Below are 21,038 nucleotides of genomic sequence, written 5' to 3'. Positions count from 1 at the left end.
AATCCATTAAAGTTGAACATATGAATTATTTGATCTTAAATCAATGGTTTAGGTGTATTTATTTATTTATTTTAACACATAGATATCGGTACAATGAGGCACCAAATACATATGCGCCACACAAATCTCATTCGATATGTGTGAGTGTTGTGATACTTCCCGGGTGCCCAAACCGAAACAGGTGGTTTTCTCAGGGGGCTACATCCGGAGCCTTCGACTTAAAGGTCTAATCCACAAGGCAGTGGAGCAAGGTAAGGAGATGCAATCCCATGGAAGCCAGTGACCAACGATTGGTTCATACGCCATTTGTTCTCGCAGGATACTGGAGCCCATGTGCATCATTGGTTTGAAATGAGGGTTTTCCAACTCCCCTATGTGGACTCTCCATATCGACCAACCCGGTTAAAGCGCCGGACCTTCGCTTTTCGTCTTCTCAATGTGGTAAACAACACCCGTGCTGCTAGGTGGCAGTGAGTAGGACTTCTCTGACAGAGGCCATATGCGCGTGGTCTTGTGAGAGCATTTCGAGAGGGAGAGCGGACTTTCCCCACTCTCGGCCGTGCCAGGGCATTTGGGGGCTGTTTAAGTGTAATAATAGAATCGAAGATTCTAAGTTCGAATATATATATATATATATATATATCAGTTTATCTAATTTATTCTAGAAAAATCTTTCAAGCAAACTAACCATCAATTTTATTTGTATGTTTTGATAAATACTGAGTTGAAAATACAATAATTTAGTTTGTTGAACCTCATTATCTTATCACCTATTCTAGGGTTTTAAAATATTGCCACCTAGTGTGAAATATTTAATCGATAGTAGTTGACTACAAGTCATATTTACTGGCTATATTCATACGTGAAATCAAAACTGAAAACAAATGGGGGATTAGCTACTCATCAAATTTAGTTGATTTAAGTTAAAATTACTAATAGATATGTAGATTTTTCAGTAGTCAATGTCAAAATGACGTGAATTATTTTACTTAACTATTGTGCAGGATATATGATTTAAAACCTGGAGTTCACATTTTCTTCGGAATTTATGGTGCATTCATGTATCATAATGACCAACCTAAAATGTCTCAAACACTGCAAAGTTAAATAATTGGGGCTTGTTAAACAAAATATACTGAGAAAGGTGATTGAAATATAGATATCGACATTACATTGTCTCACATTGTAACATCTATAGAAAAAACCAACTAAAATAACTGAGGGCAATTAGATTCACATAAGTATGTTTTTCGATTTAAGCTTAGTAGCCGAACACTTAGACTACTTTGTATACTATCTATCGGGGATGCTGAAGTATGGGTAAACTACATAACCGTTCTGTCTTTTGTTTTACTACTATGAACCGTAAAGTTTGTTGTTAAAACATCAGTAAGTTGTACATATTTAACCAGAAAATGCCTTCGGATCCTTGCTGGGGCACTAGGTCATTTTTCCTGCATCGGTCGTATGCATCGTCGACTACGTAGTGGATATAAACCAAAAGCATTTGCATTTAATAGTATGTAGATCCTAATATCCACAAATTATGTAGTTATATCCATTAACTGTCTTTATCCACTAGTCAGTTACAACCGAAACGTCTTCTGGAATCAACAGTTAAACTGCTTGGTACGTAAATAGGTACTATTAAATGAATCGATTTCTTGAAAGGAATTTATTGTAATTATTTGGTTGGACACAGTGCCATTGAAAAGAATAAGATAATGTAGAAAAATCATTGGAATGATAAATTTGAAGTTGATGTGTTGCAGTATTCTGTTCTTCAAGTCTTCTTTACTAGAAAGTAAAGTCAATATGTTACTTTTTTTCCCGATAAAATCAGAGAAAAAATTAGTATTTGACTTGGGGGTAAACTGGAGGTAGGTTTGGGTAGAATAACATCCTCTTACCGTTTCTTTCTGATTTTACTATTTAAGCGGATCGTGATTACAGGTCCAGGAAAAAGTCCCTGCTAGTTGTACAGGTCATTTACCTGAAGAATGACCTTTAATGTAGAGTATGTGGATGATTTCGTTTTGTCTTACAATCACAAATCTAAATCACTTGTAATCAGTTAACAATCAGCTCATGTAGACGTCGTATGCATGTTTCACTGTGAAAATTGTACTTACATTTATTCTTCTAGGTAAGTTCCTAGAGACAGTAGAAATGTTCGTGTATCTGGCCAGATTAATTAGCACTGGTACGGGCTATTTTATTTATTTATTTAATTCACATAAAATGTTTTATAACTGGGTACCAAAAATAATATGTGTCGCAAAAGAATATTTATGTGTGGGTTAGGATATTGCTTGGGCGCCCAAACCGAAGGAGCTGATTTTCTTAAGGAGCCACTTCCCTAGCCTTTGACCGACAGGGTAATCGAGCAACGTTAGGTGTCATCCTATGGTGATCATTAACCAGAAATAGGTTTATTCATCATCCATCCTCTTGGGATCCTGGGACCAATATTTACTTTTGGTTTGAAATCATAGTTTCTTAACTCACCTAGGCTATCCCTTTGTATCCATCAACTCGGCTTAGACACCGTGGATTTTCTTTCCATCCTGCCAATTCCATAAGGAGTAAACCCACTGCGAGAAGGTATTGAGCAACACTTCCTTGCCAGGAGCTATAAACGCGTGGACCAACAGGAGGATTTCTAGAGAGAGAGAACTCCTTATACCCTCTGTTGTATTAAGAGATCTGGGGATTGGAGACCTCTCAGAGACTGATATCATCGATAAAATCAGGCTTCGTATTGCGCAATTCATAGGAGCTAATATCAGTTAGAGGCATCCTTTGTAAACTAATCATCTAGCCACATTCAAATTGTCTACTGTATTCCGTGCATCCCTTAAAAAGTGGAGGTCTTCATAATCCCATCGACCACGAAAAGAAAGAGAAAGGGGGAAAATAAGCAGCCTTGTTTGACTCTGGTTGTCATTTGGAATGCGTCTTTCAGCTGTCCACCATGCACGACTTTGCAGTGTAGTCCTTCGTATGAATTCCGTATGATGTTGATAATCTTCTAAAGTGGACCGATTTACCATGTGTCCTGCACCTAACTTCAAGTTTACTTACTCGACCGTTCCACGGTACGCTAGGAAAATGTTAAAGACACCCGTGCTTAGCCACGTTTCACAGTTATTAAGTACTGCAGAACAGACTGTTGAGCATTATACTTGCCATTATATTGTCTGACAGACATTTGGTCTGCACCACAAGTGATACAAGTTGTCTAAGGCCAAACAAGATTTTCGAATCCATTACGATTCCATTCATTCCGAAAAAGGGAAGTATTCCTTTCTATGTTTGTTTCATTTCATGTTGTTAAAGTTAATAAAATAATTGTAAAAAGAGTAACATTAAATTACATACGGATTTCTGTTTCTGATTTTCTTTGTACTTCGTTTTTCGACTGATTATTTGGCGTCAATGTAGGTTTGTGTAATGTTCTTTTCTGTAAATCCTCAGCGTACTAATAATAGTGATAAGAATATTTGATCAAATGAAATTAATCTATTTAGTGTGGGTAACAGACAGTATGATGCTATTTGATGTTATAAAGGATTAATATTTATTAAAACACAACAAAAACATCTCATAGTTTCACTTGGTATTGTTTGGCTTGTATCTTCCCATTAAGGTTTAAGACTGCAATTGATCAGTCTTATTGACATATGTGCATACTGTGCGTATGCCTCGATATTACCTTAATTCACAAGCTATTTGTAAGCAAAGATGGCTAGTGGCTAGCAGTGGAATCCAGGACTCGCGTTTCGTCCTATTCGGGACTTGTCAGCTAGACGTACCTGCACCTCAGATTCGATGTTCACTCTGGCACTCGCGTCCTGGATTCCACTGCTAGCCAATATCCATCTTTGCTTATAAATGCCTGTGAATTAAGGCAATATCGAGGCAATACGCACAGTATGCACATATGCCAATGACAGACTGATCAAATGCAGTCTTAAACCTTAATGGGAAGATACAAGCCAAACAATACTAAGTAAATTTAAGTTCACCCCATTGCACAAGCAAGTGTCTATTAGGACTCAGTAGCTGAGTGGACAACGCGATGGCGTTTGAGGTGAGTGGTACTGGGTTCGAGTCCCAGAGTGAACGTCAACTCAGATGCAGGTATATCCAGCTGACGAATCCCAAATAGGGCGGAACGCGCGTCCTGGATTCCACTGCTAGCCACTATCCATCATTGCTTACAAAAACATCCCATAGACTTCAAATAGGTCTGTTTGTGAACTCTCTATAAAACAAAATTTAGAAATTTATCCAATTTTCAGTTGTGAATCACTTCATATACACAACATGAGATCTAGTTTCATGCTGCATAGATTGGTCCTAACTAGACATGTAATGTTACATTCTTTTTTATAACAGCTTATTTATTTCTTGATTTGTCATTTTGTATAGGTTGTTCATTGGTGGCTATTCATTGAATTGTAACTAATGTCTTTAATACTGATAGAACCTCTTCAATCAGGTCACAGTTTGGCTGCTAGTCTGAGTGATTTAGCTGTACTTACACTATGATTTGAGGTGGTCGATAGTAAATCCTGTTTTAAATTAGGCTTCGTGGTATGTAACACTTGTCAGTAAGGAGTACCTTTAATTTGACTGAACTCAAGCTTCCTGTGAGATTCAAATTTGTATCATCTAGCTTTACAATTTGAGACGTTATCCCTAATTTGTTTGGGTCGCGACTTTCTTTCTGTAGGGTTTACAAAATAGTTTTTATTTTAAACAAATATGGATGGTGGCCAACAGGGGAATTCAGGGACTCATCATCTGGATGTGCCCGTATCCCAAAGTTGATGTTTACTCCGGGGCTGGAACTGACTACCGTTTACTTCAAACGCTATCGCGTTATCAACTTAGCTACTGAATCCTGATAACTGCTAGCTTGTGCAATGAGGTGAAGTGTAAATTCATTTTGTATTGTTTGTTTGAATCTTACCATTGATGTTTAAGAATGGAATTGATCAGTTTCTTATTGGCATATATGAGGATTGCCTCGATATATTTTTTTTACATAGAATAATAAGTCGTTTTCAGTCACTAGTAAATTCAATTAAAGTAGTTTGGGGTTTTGGTAGTAATAATAATATGTCATTTACCAAGTGTACAGACTCGTGCACTTGGTTTCGAGGCATACAGCTTGTGATATACTATCCGATTGTCCAAACGGAAGTAGGTAAGGGCATGGTTCGAGCTTGAGACTTGATGGCTAAAATCGAAAGTTCTTACCAATGAACCACTGTTCCATCGTTTTCGCTCAGTGTTCTGTCAAGTAAACATGTGAATGACAAACTTAGTAATTCCCTATCATAAATCTGATTTTCTAACGGTGAAAATTACTCATATCTTTTTATTGGAAAAAGTAACAATGATACTAACAAATTATTTGTTATTCGTGGAATTTTGGTATTATTAAAGTCAAGTATCCCGTAGTATTTACAATTTTCACTTTATTTACATGTTAGTGTGATTGCTTAGTCAACAAACTGATTGCTATTTTCAACTTCCTACACATATTCACTTGATGTCGTTTACTTGTATCTTCCCATTGTATTTAGGACTGTAGTTGGTTAGTCTCTTGTTGGCATATGTGCATCCTGTGCGGACTGCCTCGATGTTGCCTGAAGTCACCAGCTTTATAAGCAAAGATGGGTAGTGGCTAGCAGTGGAATTCAGGACGCGCGTTTCATCCTGTTTGGGACTTGCCAGGTAGATGTACCTGCATCTCAGAATTTATGTTCACTCTGCGACTCGAACCCATGGGAAGATACAAGTAAACAACACTAAGTGAATATAACTTCACCCCATTGCATATGCGGGTGGCTATCAGAAATCAGTAGCTAAGTAGATAACCCGATGGCGTTTGAAGCGAACGGTACTGGTTTCGAGTCACAGAATGAACATCAACTCTGAGATACAGGTACACTCAGCCGACGAGTCCCTGGATTCCACTGTTAACCGCCATCCATCTTTGCTTAGAATAAAAACTGTTTGGTAAACCCTATAAAAAGAAAGTCGCAACCCGAATAGCTTAGTGATTCCGCTGCTAGCTACTATCCATGTTTCCTACACATTACTTTACTATCGCTTTTCATCTTTTTGCAGTGATCACATGAAAATACTGTGTGCAGTTTATTTTGTTAGAAAATTTTAATAAAATGTTAAACTATACAGTGATTTTTGTTGTCAGCATTATTTCTGCATTATTCAAAGTTGACTCATTTGTTGAATTGAGATGCTTCTTCTTTTTTTTTTAGGTTATTAACCATAGTACATAAATAACACTGTATAGTGATGTTTGCTATTCACGGTGGATCAATTAAAGTTGTAAATGTAGACCGATGTATATGGTTTCACAGGTTTAGAATATAGCGATAATTACAAGACTTGAAGATATTTTATTCAGTCTGCGAGGAGTTCTCGTTATGTACTTCGGTAAAGGCGGAATATATTGTCAAACCAATGATACGGTTAAGAATAAGCTGTAATGCAATAATCTTTACATCCATATCTTATGGTCTATCATTTATCTCTGCCTTCTCATGATTGGCTAAAACAGGTTAAGACTTCGATTTTGTAGTTCAAGGTATAGTTCAGCTTTACCATTATTTTTAAATCCTTTACTGAACTAATTGTCCAAGGATTAAGCACTTGATGTAAGACCTGAAGGTGATGGGTTTAATTCTTGATGAAATCATGGATGTGTACTACTGGAAACTCTTAAACTAGGACGAAACATTTGTTCATTTCTTCATGGTTTTAATACTTGTCTAACTAAGGCTTGTCTATGGAATATATATATATATATATATATATATATATATATATATATATATATATATATATATATATATAGTAATATAACGATAATTTTCTCTTACTTGTCTAGCACGAAAAGAAATAGGTGAATAACCGGTAGCAGTAGTGGAACCTAAGGAATTAGTTCCATTACCTTTACGTGTACATGTTTCTACATGCTTAGTTGCTACATCAATTTTAAATTTTCTGTAGCAAATCAAACATCGCATCATATCTAATAATAAAGAGATTAACATAAAAAGAAAACAAAAAATACAAAGTAGCAAACAATTATGACTACATTATATGAAATGAATTATGAATGACTAGTGTTACTATCTGATTTCCTAAACTAAAGTAGGTTTCAAATATAATTCTTTTTGTCATCATTTTAAACATTTTATTCAGTGCACATATGAAATTCAAATTTTGCGCAAAAATTTGAAAGTTTCTTTCTTGATTCTGACTGGCTCATACCTATGCTTTACTTTTACGTTCGACATAGTTTATTTTGTCAGAAGGGGTTTGTGGAGGCTTTTAGAAATTTTCACAGATTGAAACATGAGTCAGTTGAGCAGACCACCATTGAAACCTGAGCACTGGACGCGTTTCGTCCTAGTATGGGACTCCTCAGCAGTGCGCATCCACGATCCCGCACCACGCGGGGCTCGAACCCCGGACCCCGCGTGGTGCGGGATCGTGGATGCGCACTGCTGAGGAGTCCCATACTAGGACGAAACGGCCGTCCAGTGCTTCCAGGTTTTCAATGGTGGTCTAGCTTCAACTGACTCATGATTTCAATCTGTGAATAGTTTATTTTGGACAAATGATTAGAATTGACAGTGAGATTATAATTTATGGACGACCTTTGAGTGACCCTAGACTGACCTTGAGAGTGTTCATTTAATAACCAGGATCAAATAAAGGTTATAACCTTTGTGAGGAATTATAATTATAATGTACAGTTGATGGTTAAAGTTAAAAATTAGATTTCGGGTTTTCATCATGAACTGACATGAGCTATAATGCTAAAACTCTATTTCACCAAATGAATGAGTGAATTTCGCGCCGAAATCCAAGACCTATTATGTTATACGTGATTCGTTCGTACATAAATTATTGTCTCGCTGAATTGACTTATGTTTTCTGTTATATTCTAAAATCGTTAATTTTCAGTTGGAATTTTTTTATTATTTTTCTAGCAAAAATTTGAATGTAAAACTGTTAACAGATTGTCGACATTTAATTAAGGGTTTCTTCGGAGAGACTCTAATTTATGGACGACCTTTGAACACAGCTTAATAAAACTTGAGAAATATTAGCCAATCAGTAAACACTCAGTATAAAGTAAAAATATGTTATACAAAACCAAGGAAATAAAGTGAATACACTTCTTATACGTGGTTCAAAAACTTGTCAAGGTTAGAAAGGGGTTCACAGGTTCTAAAATCGTAATCCATGCAGTAGAGGAAATCATCCATACGCCTACAGAATAGTCGGCCTCTGGAGCCATGATAAAGTCTCAAAAACTCTTTCAGACTCGACTACATAGCTTCAATATTGTTGATATGCACTCCGGTTGTTGAGTGTACAAAATGCTACATGTGGATAACGACACGATGCACATAACCAAGCCCATTTTTTGGAGTCTGTATGCTCTCCAAACATCCGTATATATTGTAATACCTTACTGCAGCCAGTGTTACTGGTGCTTTTATTATCCAGCTCGTAATAATTGTCGTAATTTGTCTTGGTTAAGAATCATATATGGGGTTTTCACCACGAACTGACATAAGCTATAATGCCAGAAATTTATTTAGCCAAACGGATGAAATGTTTTGGCATTAAAATCCGTGCTCTATTATCTTATACCTGAATGATTCGTCCACAAATTATAGTCTCGCCGTTTTATTTGTTATAGCCGCTCATTTATCACGTTTTGTACGAAATTCCCTGTGAACCGGTCGTACGTTAGCATTAAGCACTGAAGTTGGCGCCGTAACCTTGAAATCTCTAACGCTTCTGATTGGCTCGTCCATAAATTAGAGTCTCGCCGTTTACTCATCATGGGCTTAACCTTCAAAGTTAATTATGTCCATAGGAGTGAATTCTTTATAAACTATGATATCAAGTATAGAAATAATTACAAATCTGCTGATATCTAAAAATAAATAGTTAGGTACACTTGTGTATTAGGTCCTTGATGTTTGTATGAAAGAAGGATTTTATATAATAGACATGTTTATGGTTGATTTAATATTATGTGTTTTGGAGTTGGTTAGAAACGATACATGGATTTAAGTTTTGTACTAGTTGGTATTTGTCGGCAAGGCATGTCAGTAATATTAAGGGGGCCAATGCTTCTTGTGGGATTAAACCAAGGTCACTCGACCCCACAGTTTCAGATTTTACCACTGAGCTATTTAACTTGCAACTGACTTAATTTATAACAGCTGCAATTCAAAGCTGGTGATAGAAAAAAACGTGCGGCTGAATGAATATCATGATCCTCATGGATGTAGTAGGTCCTTAATCCGGCATCAAAAGTTTAAGCAACTAATTTCATGACACTTAAAAATTCTGATTTGAGTGTATGAATGACAAAGAATCGTGAATTCCAATAGCAACTTATACATAAAATGAGAAGTGGTTACTGTAATTCCGTTTTCGAACTGATGATGTCTTTATGTTTGAAACAACAAACTCTGGACTAAAGTTTCAACATGAATGTTGATGTATACGAGGATTTCCATAACATCCGATTAAACTGTGTTACTGCTGTCTATTAAGACATACAACTTATTTTCAACCCTTTTTCTTGATGATTGGAATTTAGTTGCACAACTCAATGTGACACACCAGGTTCCTAAATTCCTAGTGAGAAATCTTGTTTAGCTGAGTTAAATTATGTCGGTAGAGAGACATATATCAACTTATAGTATTGAATAATTGTCATACTCTATTGATAACAGAAAATTCAGGCTACAAGATTTTAGCTCTTTAGTCAGTATGTAACTCTTCGTTTTGACTCTTGAAGGTGTAATCAGTGAACGTAGGTAAGAAATCCCAGACGAGAATGGAACAGCTATTAAATGATCCCTATTTTTAAATCATTACCCAATGATGAAACACTATTTTCTAATCGAAATAATCGTTAGAATCTGCCCATCTATATGAAATGAGTATTTCCAGTCATTAAAATATCAAACCTATCGGGTAATTTCATAGGAAATGCGTATCAAATTATTATGCACGTATTTCTTTTGACTACAGAGTTAAGATATGAAAGTGTGGATCGGTAAAGCAAGAACAGCATATTTACAACTGAAGGACATCTGAAACTCAAAACAACTCTCAACCAACACCAAAGTCAGGATTTTCAACACAAATGTCAAGACAGTTATACTGTATGGGGTGGAAACCTGGAGAACTGCGAAAACCATCATCCAGAAGATACAGGTGTTTATTAACAGTTGTCTACGCAAAATACTTCGGATCCGTTGGCCGGACACTATTAGCAACAACCTACTGTGGGAGAGAACAAACCAGATCCCAGCGGAGGAAGGAATTAGGAAGAAGCGCTGGAAGTGGATAGGACACACATTGAGGAAAGCACCCAACTGCGTCACAAGACAAGCCGTCACATAGAATCCTCAAGGCCAAAGGAAAAGAGGAAGACCAAAGAACACATTACGCCGGGAAGTGGAGATAGACATGAGAAAAATGAACATGAATTGGATGGAATTAGAAAGGGAGGCCCAGAACAGAGTGGGTTGGAGAATGCTGGTTGGCGGCCTATGCTCCATTAGGAGTAACAGTCGTAAGTAAGTAAGTAAGTATAGAGTTAAGAAAGATGAATTACGCTGAGAAAAATAATTGAAGATAAATTCTTATTACCTGGATTATCAATGATTGGAATTAAATTAGTAAATTCCATTTCTGATTGTCGTCTATTATTTAGACATGGTGTATACGATAAACGGCTTAATTTTCTGGATGCTTTTATATTATCCAATAAATGTTGTGCTTCGTTGATCCATTCATCTAATAAAAAAATTTAATAAAAGGTTATAAATACTTCTAATAGGATATATATATATATATATATATATATATATATATATATATATATATAAGATTTTCGCAGAATGCTTACTAATTCACAGACATTATCATAGAGATAATATTAGAAGAAATTGTATTATTGGAAACGGTCACATGCGTATACAGCCACTATCAGGGAAGTCCTACTCTCTGCCTTCCTGTAGAACAGGTGTTGTTTACCAAGTTTAGAGGACAGAAAGCGAAGGTCTGGCGCTTCAACCGGACTGGTGGACATGAAGAGTTCAGCTAGGGGAGTTGGAAAACCCTGATTCCAAACCAATGGTACACATCGGCTCCAGTATCCTGAAGGAACAAATGGCGTATGAACCAGTCGTTGGTCACTAGCTACCATGAGAATGCATCTCCTAACGTCGCTCCACTGTCTTGTGGATTAGACCTTTAGGTCGAAGGTTCCGGATGTGGCCCCTTAAGAAAACTACCTGCTTCGGTTTGGGCACCCGGGGAGTATCATAGACGACGCACAAATTAAGTGACTTATGTGGCGCATGTGTATTCGGTACCCCTTTGTACCAATATTTATGTGTTCAAATAAAATAGGATATTATTTAAAAAGATTTGAATAATAAATAATTTTAACAGAGTATTTGTTAAAGAAGTGTTAATAAAATTATTCATATGATCCTAGCAAAGTTTAGAATCAGAGTTGATCACATTTTAGGTCACAACATTCCTTTCAAAATGTACACTATGGAGATCATCAGTCTTGTAAACATAAATTTGTTTTAAATAAGTATTGTGTGAAAACAAACACAACCACTCTTAGAGACTGACATAACCACAGTGATAGATATTCTATCTTTACCAAGGTAAATATTTTTTAAACAGCTTATTCACTATTGATAAAGAGGTGAGACTAATGTTTCTATTTATAATGAACTGCATTGCTAAGAATAAATTCGTAAATATTAGCATGGTTGTACTGTGGTGTATGGTACTAATGTTGACAGATATAAGTAATATGTATCATCAATCGGAAGTGAAATACCTGGTGGCAGAAGGTTAAGAAGACCAAAGAAAAGAGAAAGAGAACAAAGAATGATTGGTATGGAAACGAAAGAACAATGAGAACAATGGTCAGCGGACGCTCACTGTTGAGCTCGATACTAGGACGAAACGGTTGTCCAAGGCTTCCATGTTTTTAATTGTTTGTGATTTAATCCATGAGATTGTATATTCATCTGTTTTCATTTTAAACTTCATCCCAGTATATATATAACCGAGTATAGTTTCGTTTGTACATGATTGAACCTGCAAAATAATAACAAGTATTTCTGTGGACTAGAGTATTGACTCAGATGATTGTATTAAGTTTACACAATCTTCTTAGGATTTACACGATGCTCACCAACCTAATATGTTAGTATTCTAAGCAAAAAGATTATTATTCCTCACTGTTACTTACCGAATGTTTAAGAATAATCCACTTTATCTCTGATTTTACTCTTTTGGTCACCTCAAGAAAACTGATATTCAGACTTTAATATATTTTCCATGGAATGACTCAGTACTTACAGGGTTATCTAATATCTGTTTTTCAGAAACGTTACGGAGTTCAGATTAGTACATTGTTTTACATCTTAGTCGTTAAGATCTTTTAACAGTTTAAATATATTGTAGTGTAAATGAATATCTTATTATTCCGAGTTAGATAATAAGAAGCAGTTTAACATTCAATCATTCAATCAACCAGATGTCTTGAAACAATGGACTATATGATCACTATCGAATCCTTCAAACGGGATCGTGGATGATGGTCTAATATCAATCAGTTTATGATCTCAATAAAAAAAGTTTATACTTACTTAAATCATTATTTTTGCTTTGAATAATACTACAGTCTTCAATAAATTTGTTGGGTTGTAAATTTGACTGATTTTGGGAATTCAAATAATTTACATCATTACAATAAGATACTATTGATTTTTCATTTGTTGATGGAACTTGTATTTCGGATTCTTGTTGATGTTCTCGATGCACACGAAAGTTGGATGTTGTATACGTTGGTTGACTCGGATTAACTCGATGTTTTTGTTCTGATGTTTGTTCCTCTATGGATTTATAAAAAAATGTTTAAAAAAGATAAAATATCATTGATCTAATCAGGAAATCATATTTTGTAAAAGAGAACTTTGACAGTTTCAGTCAATATAAACATCAAACTATTGAGAACTATTTGAGCATATCCTTTTAATTCCTCATTATTAACAAGTTTATGGCTGTAGGATAATTGCGCATTACACGTAACAGTTTAGTTTTTAAAAAAAAGATATTCTGTTCATCTCTGTCAGAAAACTACTTTTCTACTAGCACCATTAAGACATATTTCACTATTAGAGTCTAATGGAGTCTATTAAAATTACTTATGGTTATTATGATGCAAAATATCGTAAGGCCAAAAATGGTACTCTACAAATCGCATATCTTAGTAGAAAAGAACGTGTTCGTAAAAACGTAACCGTGAATTTACCATATTAAATAAAGAATAGTTAAATGTATTAAGATTCAGCAAATGTTAATCTTTTTTCCGAAAAAAAATTGTCTTTGTATATTCTGTTGTGATTTTTTACTAAACATCTCATGTTAGTCAGAAGTATAGACTAATATGGTGGGTAAAGATCATTTGATTAGAGTATGAACGAAAATATAAAAAAAGGATTTTTTAATCGTCTGTGACTTAAAATCACATCGTGAGAAGGAATACTTAACTGGGAGGAAGAACAAGTGCTGACGGACCGGAAAGAAGGACACCTCATCAAGATATCAATCATTGTAGATCTGAGCAAATGTGAGAACTATGAAGGCATCACGTTACTGTCAGTACCAGGAAAGGTTTTCAAGAGAGTGTTGCTGAATCGGATGAAAGACTCTATAGACTCTCGAATTTGAGATCAACAGGCTGGATCCCGTAAGGATCAGTCTTGCACAGACCAAATCGTTGAACAATCAGTTGGGTGGAACTCGCCACTATACATTAAATTCATTGACTATGAGGTGTTTGACAGTGTAGATAGGAGGAACATATGGAAACTTCTTCGACACTACGGAATGCCTGAGAAGATCGTCAACATCATCCGGGATTCATACGAAGGACTACACCACGAAGTGATGCATGGGGAATATTTGACAGACACATTCTAATTGACGACCGGAGTCAGAAAGGCTTTTCACTCTCCCTCTTCCTCTTTCTTCTAGTAGTTGACTAGATTAATAAGACATCTGAAATGATGCACGGAATGCAATGGACAGTTTGAATGTGGCTAGACGATTTGGACCTCTCAGATGACTTACCCCTTCTATCCAATAAAAATCAACAAATGCACATGAAGACAACTAGTATAGTAGCAGTCTATGCATCAGTAGGCTTCAACATATTCAAAGGCGAAAGCAGGACCCTCAAATACAACAATGAGAATACCAACCCAGTCACACTTGATGGAGAAACTCTTAAAGAGGTGTGATTTCTCAGGTACCTGGTGAGCATCATCGACGAACAATGGGGATCTGATGCAGATATGAAGGCAAGGATGGGCAAGCCAAGGGTAGCATTCTTACAGTTGAAAAATATATGGAACTCAAAACAACTGTCTATCTACCAATGTGAAAGCTAGAATCTTCAATACGAACGTCAAGACATTTGTACTGTACGGTGCTGAAACTTACACAATTACAACAACCAACATCAAGAGTGTACAAGTTTTTCTAAACAATTATCTACACTATATACTCAATATCCATTGGTCGCATACGATCAGTAACAGCCTTCTGTGTAAGAGACCAAACCAGCCTCCATTTGAAGAGGAAATGAGGAAAAGACGTTGGAGGTGGATGGGATATACATTATGGAAATAATCAAACTGCATCATGAAGTAAACCCTTACTTGAAATCCTGAATGGAAACGGAAAGGAGGAGGACAAAAGAATATACTGTGACGAGAACTGGAAGCACACACGAAAGGGTTGAATAGCAACTAAAAAAACTGGAAAGGATTGCCCAGGACAGGGTTGGATGGAGAGTGACGGTGTGAGGCTTATGCTCCTCCACGTGAGGTAACAGGCAAATGGAGAAGAAGAAATATGTACTTGCAGTAATTTACTAATTAATTGGTGTTACTGTTCAGATTAAATTACATAAGCCTGACTGTAGATAAATCATATGAAAAGTAGCATATTCATTTATCATTCTGACTTATTTCCATGCTCGTATAAATTCGCATTATCAGTCTCTATGTTTTGACTACACGTTGTCGAATTTAGGATTTTCAGTAGTAAGCATAAATAAGTAAATATTATTTCGTAGACACAAAAGTGACAGGAATACCGCAAGCTATAAGCGTTTCAGTTTATAGGTGGTCGAGGGAATCATACTGAGGGAATCAGTTTCTTTAAGATTAAAGGTATGCCTTGCTGACAAATGTCAAATAGCATAAAACTTAGGTTCAGAATTTCCTTTCGAATACCACATAATCACCTAATATTTCAACATGTGATGTCAAGTCACTTAGACTACTGACATCATTGACCAGCACTGAAGAATTCGACTAAGTGTGACAGTAGATACCATTTAATGACCAACTAAATGTAAATATTTCTAATTTTTAAGCTTAAAGCATGATAAGAATGGATAAATCTATGAAAAATTTACATTTTATTTAAAAATAGAAAAACGTGGAAGTCATTTTGAATAAATAATTTGAAATCTATTTATATTTCACATATTTATTTATTTAAACACATAAATATTAGTACAAAGGGGCACCAAGTACATATGCACTATACAAGTCACTTAATTTGTGTGTGGACTGCGATACTGACCGGATGCTCAGACTGAACACAGGTGGTTTACTTAGGGGGCACACCTGGAGCCTTCAACCTAAAGGTGTAATCCACAAGACAGTGGAGCAACGTTAGGGGATGCAGTTCCATGGTAGCCAGTGAACAATGATTGGTTCATACGTCATTTGTTCCTTCAAGATCATGGAGTCCATGTGTACCATTGGTTTGAAATGAGGGTTTTCCAACTCCCCTAGCTGAACTTTTCGTGTCCACTAACCTGGTTGAAGCGTTGGACATTCGCTTTCTGTCCTCTCAATTTGGTAAACAACACCCGTGCTGCGAGGTGGCAATGAGTAGGACTTCCCTGATAGTGGCTGTATATGCGTGGTCATGTAAGCGCATTTGGCGAGGGAGAGCTGACTCTCTCCATAGTGATCGTACTAGGGCATTTGGGGGAACTTGACATATTGATACAAGATTATTTGGTTCAATCTGTTTAATCGAATCTAATAAACTAGACGTTTTGTATTTTTCTTATGAAATTCATATAAACCGAGTTCATAAAATATTGAAAAATAATAAATATATGGATCATTCGTCAGGATATCTGCAATATGATGGTATTGAATATTAAATTATAATTTTGATGTGAAATATAGTTCATAAAAATTAAATCATTTTTTTATATTCTGGTTTACAAACTATCGTCATTATAGGCCCCCCTCCCCTCTTTGAAAATCAATTTAGTTGCTATGTATATTAAAAATACTATTATACTGGGAAACTAGATTGCTACAGTCTATGAAATCAATTTTATTTTTATTTTACTACATAGATTATATAAAATCTTCAATTTAATAAATTATTATTATGCTGGTTCACAATTAATAATAGAATAAAAATCATTGTATTAGCTTATATACAAAGTGATAGATTTCATTGTTGTTCAATGAACTTCTGAATTCCAGACATAATTCCGGCTCATGAATATATACACATGATTTTTAATATGAATTCGAATAGATATAAAATCTAAGAGAAAAAATATGTCTCTTAAATCATAATATTCATTAATCAGTTAAGAAAGTTTAACATTTATACGAATATACGTCAAGATTAGAACGAATAGTTTGACAAAAATTGGACTCCGAGTAAAGAGAAGTCATTATATGTGAAAATTATATTCTGAAATAATCTCAACGATTGAAATTTAAATAATTCCAATGTTTCCTCCAGCTAACTTGCCTGGACTTCTTCAGGGTAATAATCAAAATCAAAATCATCAGAGAAATATATAGCGTTTTAACAATCATAACTATACTTGTGGTGTGTGCTATTTATAATGATATAAATAGTATATTGTGCGATTCAGGAATGTAATGTGTGGCAGCAGAAGATGAGGGAAGATCAAGAAAACAAGAGTGGGAATAGATTGCAGTTTGTATGAAAATGTGAGAACAATGAAGTCTGAGGTATTTTGAGACAATTGGTGGACATTTCGCAAATTAACGATTTAATATATAATTCTCAGATTTTATTAAGATGCTCTGTAATTTTGTGTCAAATATATTCGGTTGTCCCCACCCGTGTTCTGTTCACTACATACTGTGTTACATCAATCAAATTGTAGTTAACTTACTCATTTTATCCTATTTTACAAAACTCAACATCTAAATTGGATTTTGATTAGTACCCTGAAGAAGTCCAGACAAGTTAGCTGGCCGAAAGGTTGGAATCATTTAAATTTCAATCGCTGAGATTATTTCAAATATAATTTTCACATATAAAGCTTAACATTATTTAAATCTTGGGTATTTTATTCTTAAGTTTGTGTCATACAAAAAGATACATTTTGTCGTACCGATATATTATACTGTCACATATATGGCTAATTTAATTGCTCTTTGTTTATATAGTATGGGAACTTGTACTATTGTGTGTGCTGATGATGTTGATAGATATATAAGTAGTATGTATCATCAATCGAAGGTGAAATACATAGAGACAGATGGTTATAAAAATAGAAGAAAAGAGAACGAGTACAGGGAATGATTAGTTAGGAGACGAAAGAACAATGAAGTCTGAGATGACTAACTTATATTTTGCAAATAAAGTATTTACTGTATGGTTCTCAGATTTTACCAAGTGTTTCTGTAAGTTTGTATTCAAATGCATTCGAATGTCCTCACTTATGTTTCTGTTCATTATAGTACCAATGCACATTTGTGCAAGGCTCCATTTTGATTATGACTTAATGACTGAATGATTAACAATCTAGTCTGTAAATATTCAATTAAAGTTAAATTGATGCTTTCAGATTGATCATAATGTAATTTTGTAATGCTTCACAATAAATAATTTACAGTATTAAATAATTCTTCCATTATCACTATGATAATTATTCAATGTTTACTATTATTTAAAATAATAAACAAGTGATTATGGAAAAGTATAGATTTAATCATTCACCATTCTTTACAGGTTCTAAAGATCGATATTATTAATCTTCAATGCCTAATTTCGTATAAGCTCTGTTGACTATTTTGTTGTTGTATTATCAGGAGGGGGTTTTGTGGAGATTTTTAATAATGTAATAATTAAAGCTAGAGCACCATGGAAAACCCGGAAGAACTGGACGACCGTTTCGTCCTAGTATAGGACTCCTCCTCCTTCACAAAACCTCCTTCTGATAATAATAATCATCATGTGCTCACTAGTGATTGACTTCAAGAGGTATTTTATTGTTGTTGATTTCATGTATCATTCAGGTTTAATGAAGTGAACTTTCATCAGTGATTTAATTCAAAGCTAAATATTATAAATAAGTTAATGTGAGATATACCAATGTACTGGAGACAAAAAAACATTAAGGATTATCTTAGTTGGATATAAATCAGACTTACTTTTTGAATGAGTTCCCTTTAATACAGTTGCTTCTAATAAATGATTTAATAGTTTATCAATCGGTGAATATGTAATATCATATTCATTGTATAAATCATTGGATTTTGGCCAATCAATATCTTGTCTTTGCAAATCTGATAAAAATTGTTCTACAATACTAGATTTTTTCTCTTTCCATTTTGAACTTAAAAAAAAGAAGATAATCATTATGTTTGTTATCAGAAGGGGTTTTTATGGAGATTTTAGAAGTTTCACTGATTGAAATCATGAGCCAATTGAAGTGAGACTGATAGGTCCTGGGTTCGAATCTTGCGGAGTGCGGGATCGTGGGTGCGCACTGCTGAGGAGTCCCGTATTGGAACGAAACGACCGTCTAGTGCTTCCAGGTTTTCCATGGTGGTCTAGCTTCAATTGACTCATGATTTCAATCTGTGAAATTATGTTTGTTAAAAAAGGGATGAAATATTTAATGAGGTGTTAGTTATTCTCTTAAAATAAGGAATGTTAAGAAAAAAACGATATATTCCAACTCATTATCAAATTGAATCCTTTGATAGTGTTTGAACTTATAGGTGAAAAGTTACATTCTTCTAGGAGTAGGTGTTGATAATTTTATTCAGAATGTCAATGAAACTTTTTCAATTAGATCATTTATATTAGGAGTTTTATGGATATTATAGTAATTTTACTGGTTGAGATCATGAGTCAGCTGAAGATAGACCACTATGGAAAACCTCGAAGCACTGGACGGCTGTTTCGTCCTATTGTGGGAATCCTCCACAAAATCCCTTCTGATAATAATCATCTGCTCACTAGTGACTGGCTCCAAGAGGTATATCCAGGAGTACTAGTAAGGAGCAGTGACCAGTGGTGTTCAACAAGGTCTGTTGTGAGATAGTAGCTCACTGAAGACAATGGTGGATGTGTCGCTTTATTTCGTGGATTAGTTGAGGTTAGACATTAACACCGTTGGATGCTGGCTGACTCAGTGGTCTAGTGGTTAAGTGCTCGCGCGCGAGACTGATAGATCCTGAGTTCGAATCTCGCGAGGCGGGATCGTGAATGAGCACTGCTGAGGAGTACCACAACAGGACGAAATGGTCGTCCCGTGCTTCCAGGTTTTCCATGGTGATCTAGTTTTAACTGACGCATGATCTCAACCATTTCAATCATTTATTTTAAGGAATTAAACACTACTGAAAGTATTGAAATAAACTACAAATCTGCATTTATTTCATAATCTACAACATTCTTGAAATAATATTTTAGATTATAACATCCCTTGTCAAGCAAATAAAAGTATTTAAATTCACTGACGGAATTAGCGGAGACAAATATATGAATATAACTATGATGATCAACAAGCTTTTACTTTCCAACTACAGTTTGCCTAAATGACTATAAAAACCATGTTTGGAGCTAATTTATTATAACATTTTTTAAGTGTTTATTTTCAGAATAATTTGATAACAGTTTCATTTAAGTTTAATGGAGTCAAAAATCTGTTGTGATTGTTATAACGCTTGGTTTTTACTTCGTCTAATGTTATAACGGTCGGGTTTCCACGTTCGCACGTATGGGACGCTAATTTACCTTAGACGAATATCTACACTAGATTCCCTCCCAGTGTCTATTTTACAGGACTTCAGCACAACTCAGATTAAGAATACGTGATTAGCTTGACCACACCAAAACCCGACACAATCCAACAACAATGAACAATCAATAATAACAATATTAATAATAAGGATAGGGGAATATATAACTCATCTAACACCTGTTAGACTATCTACATGTCCGACTAACCAGACAACCAATCATGATCATTCTCGCCCACACATCAGTGATTGAATAGATACCACTATATCACCATTGAACTTTGTTTCGCAAGAATAGATTGATAACAAAAATATAACTATCATTATGGGATTGTGGAGATTGTTAAATTGCATTGATATCATGATTCACGACTCATGATTGAAAACTCAAAAGCATTGAAAGGCCGTTTCGTCCCAGCATCAGAGTCCTCACTAGTGTGCACCTCAAGTGTGAACTCCTAACTTCTAGACCACGGAGCCTTTGTAGAACAGTATTAATGCATAACGCTGATCATTCCATTATATTTCACGAAGAATTCCTATTGTTTTTGGTGCGCAACCGCCTCACAGACGATACCGTTTAGCTCCAGTGGTCTTGGTTTAGCACTAGAGCCCTATGAAGGCAGTGGAGCTAAACGTTTTCAAGTGTAATGTACCCAACAAAAATAATGGAAAATAGTCTCACCATATTATAAACTGGTTAAAATTAAACTGGTACAACACTGGATTCCAGTTCAGCTGTCTGACATTGAATAGTTCGTAAGTCCGTAGATGTGCACTGATGATAAGTTCAATACCAGG

At 35.3% G+C, this 21,038-nt stretch overlaps 1 protein-coding gene across 1 annotated transcript in view; it reads right to left on the bottom strand.

The window, feature by feature from the left end:
• Nucleotides 1-3,373: 3,373 nt before the first annotated feature.
• The window catches only part of MS3_00011137 (uncharacterized protein), a gene marked incomplete at both ends in the record, with an annotated part of 19,626 nt that continues 1,961 nt past the window's right edge, over nt 3,374-21,038 (bottom strand). Inside the window, 5 exons of the mRNA XM_051219551.1 lie at nt 3,374-3,481; nt 6,921-7,072; nt 10,735-10,881; nt 12,765-13,010; nt 18,639-18,823. Coding sequence (XP_051064960.1) covers nt 3,374-3,481; nt 6,921-7,072; nt 10,735-10,881; nt 12,765-13,010; nt 18,639-18,823 — 838 coding nt within the window. The remainder of the gene's footprint in view (nt 3,482-6,920; nt 7,073-10,734; nt 10,882-12,764; nt 13,011-18,638; nt 18,824-21,038) is intronic.

The sequence above is a fragment of the Schistosoma haematobium genome, chromosome 5 (genome assembly GCF_000699445.3).
Source record: "Schistosoma haematobium chromosome 5, whole genome shotgun sequence".
Classification (NCBI taxonomy): Eukaryota; Metazoa; Platyhelminthes; class Trematoda; order Strigeidida; family Schistosomatidae; genus Schistosoma; species Schistosoma haematobium.
This window is presented reverse-complemented; position numbering and strand designations above follow the sequence as displayed.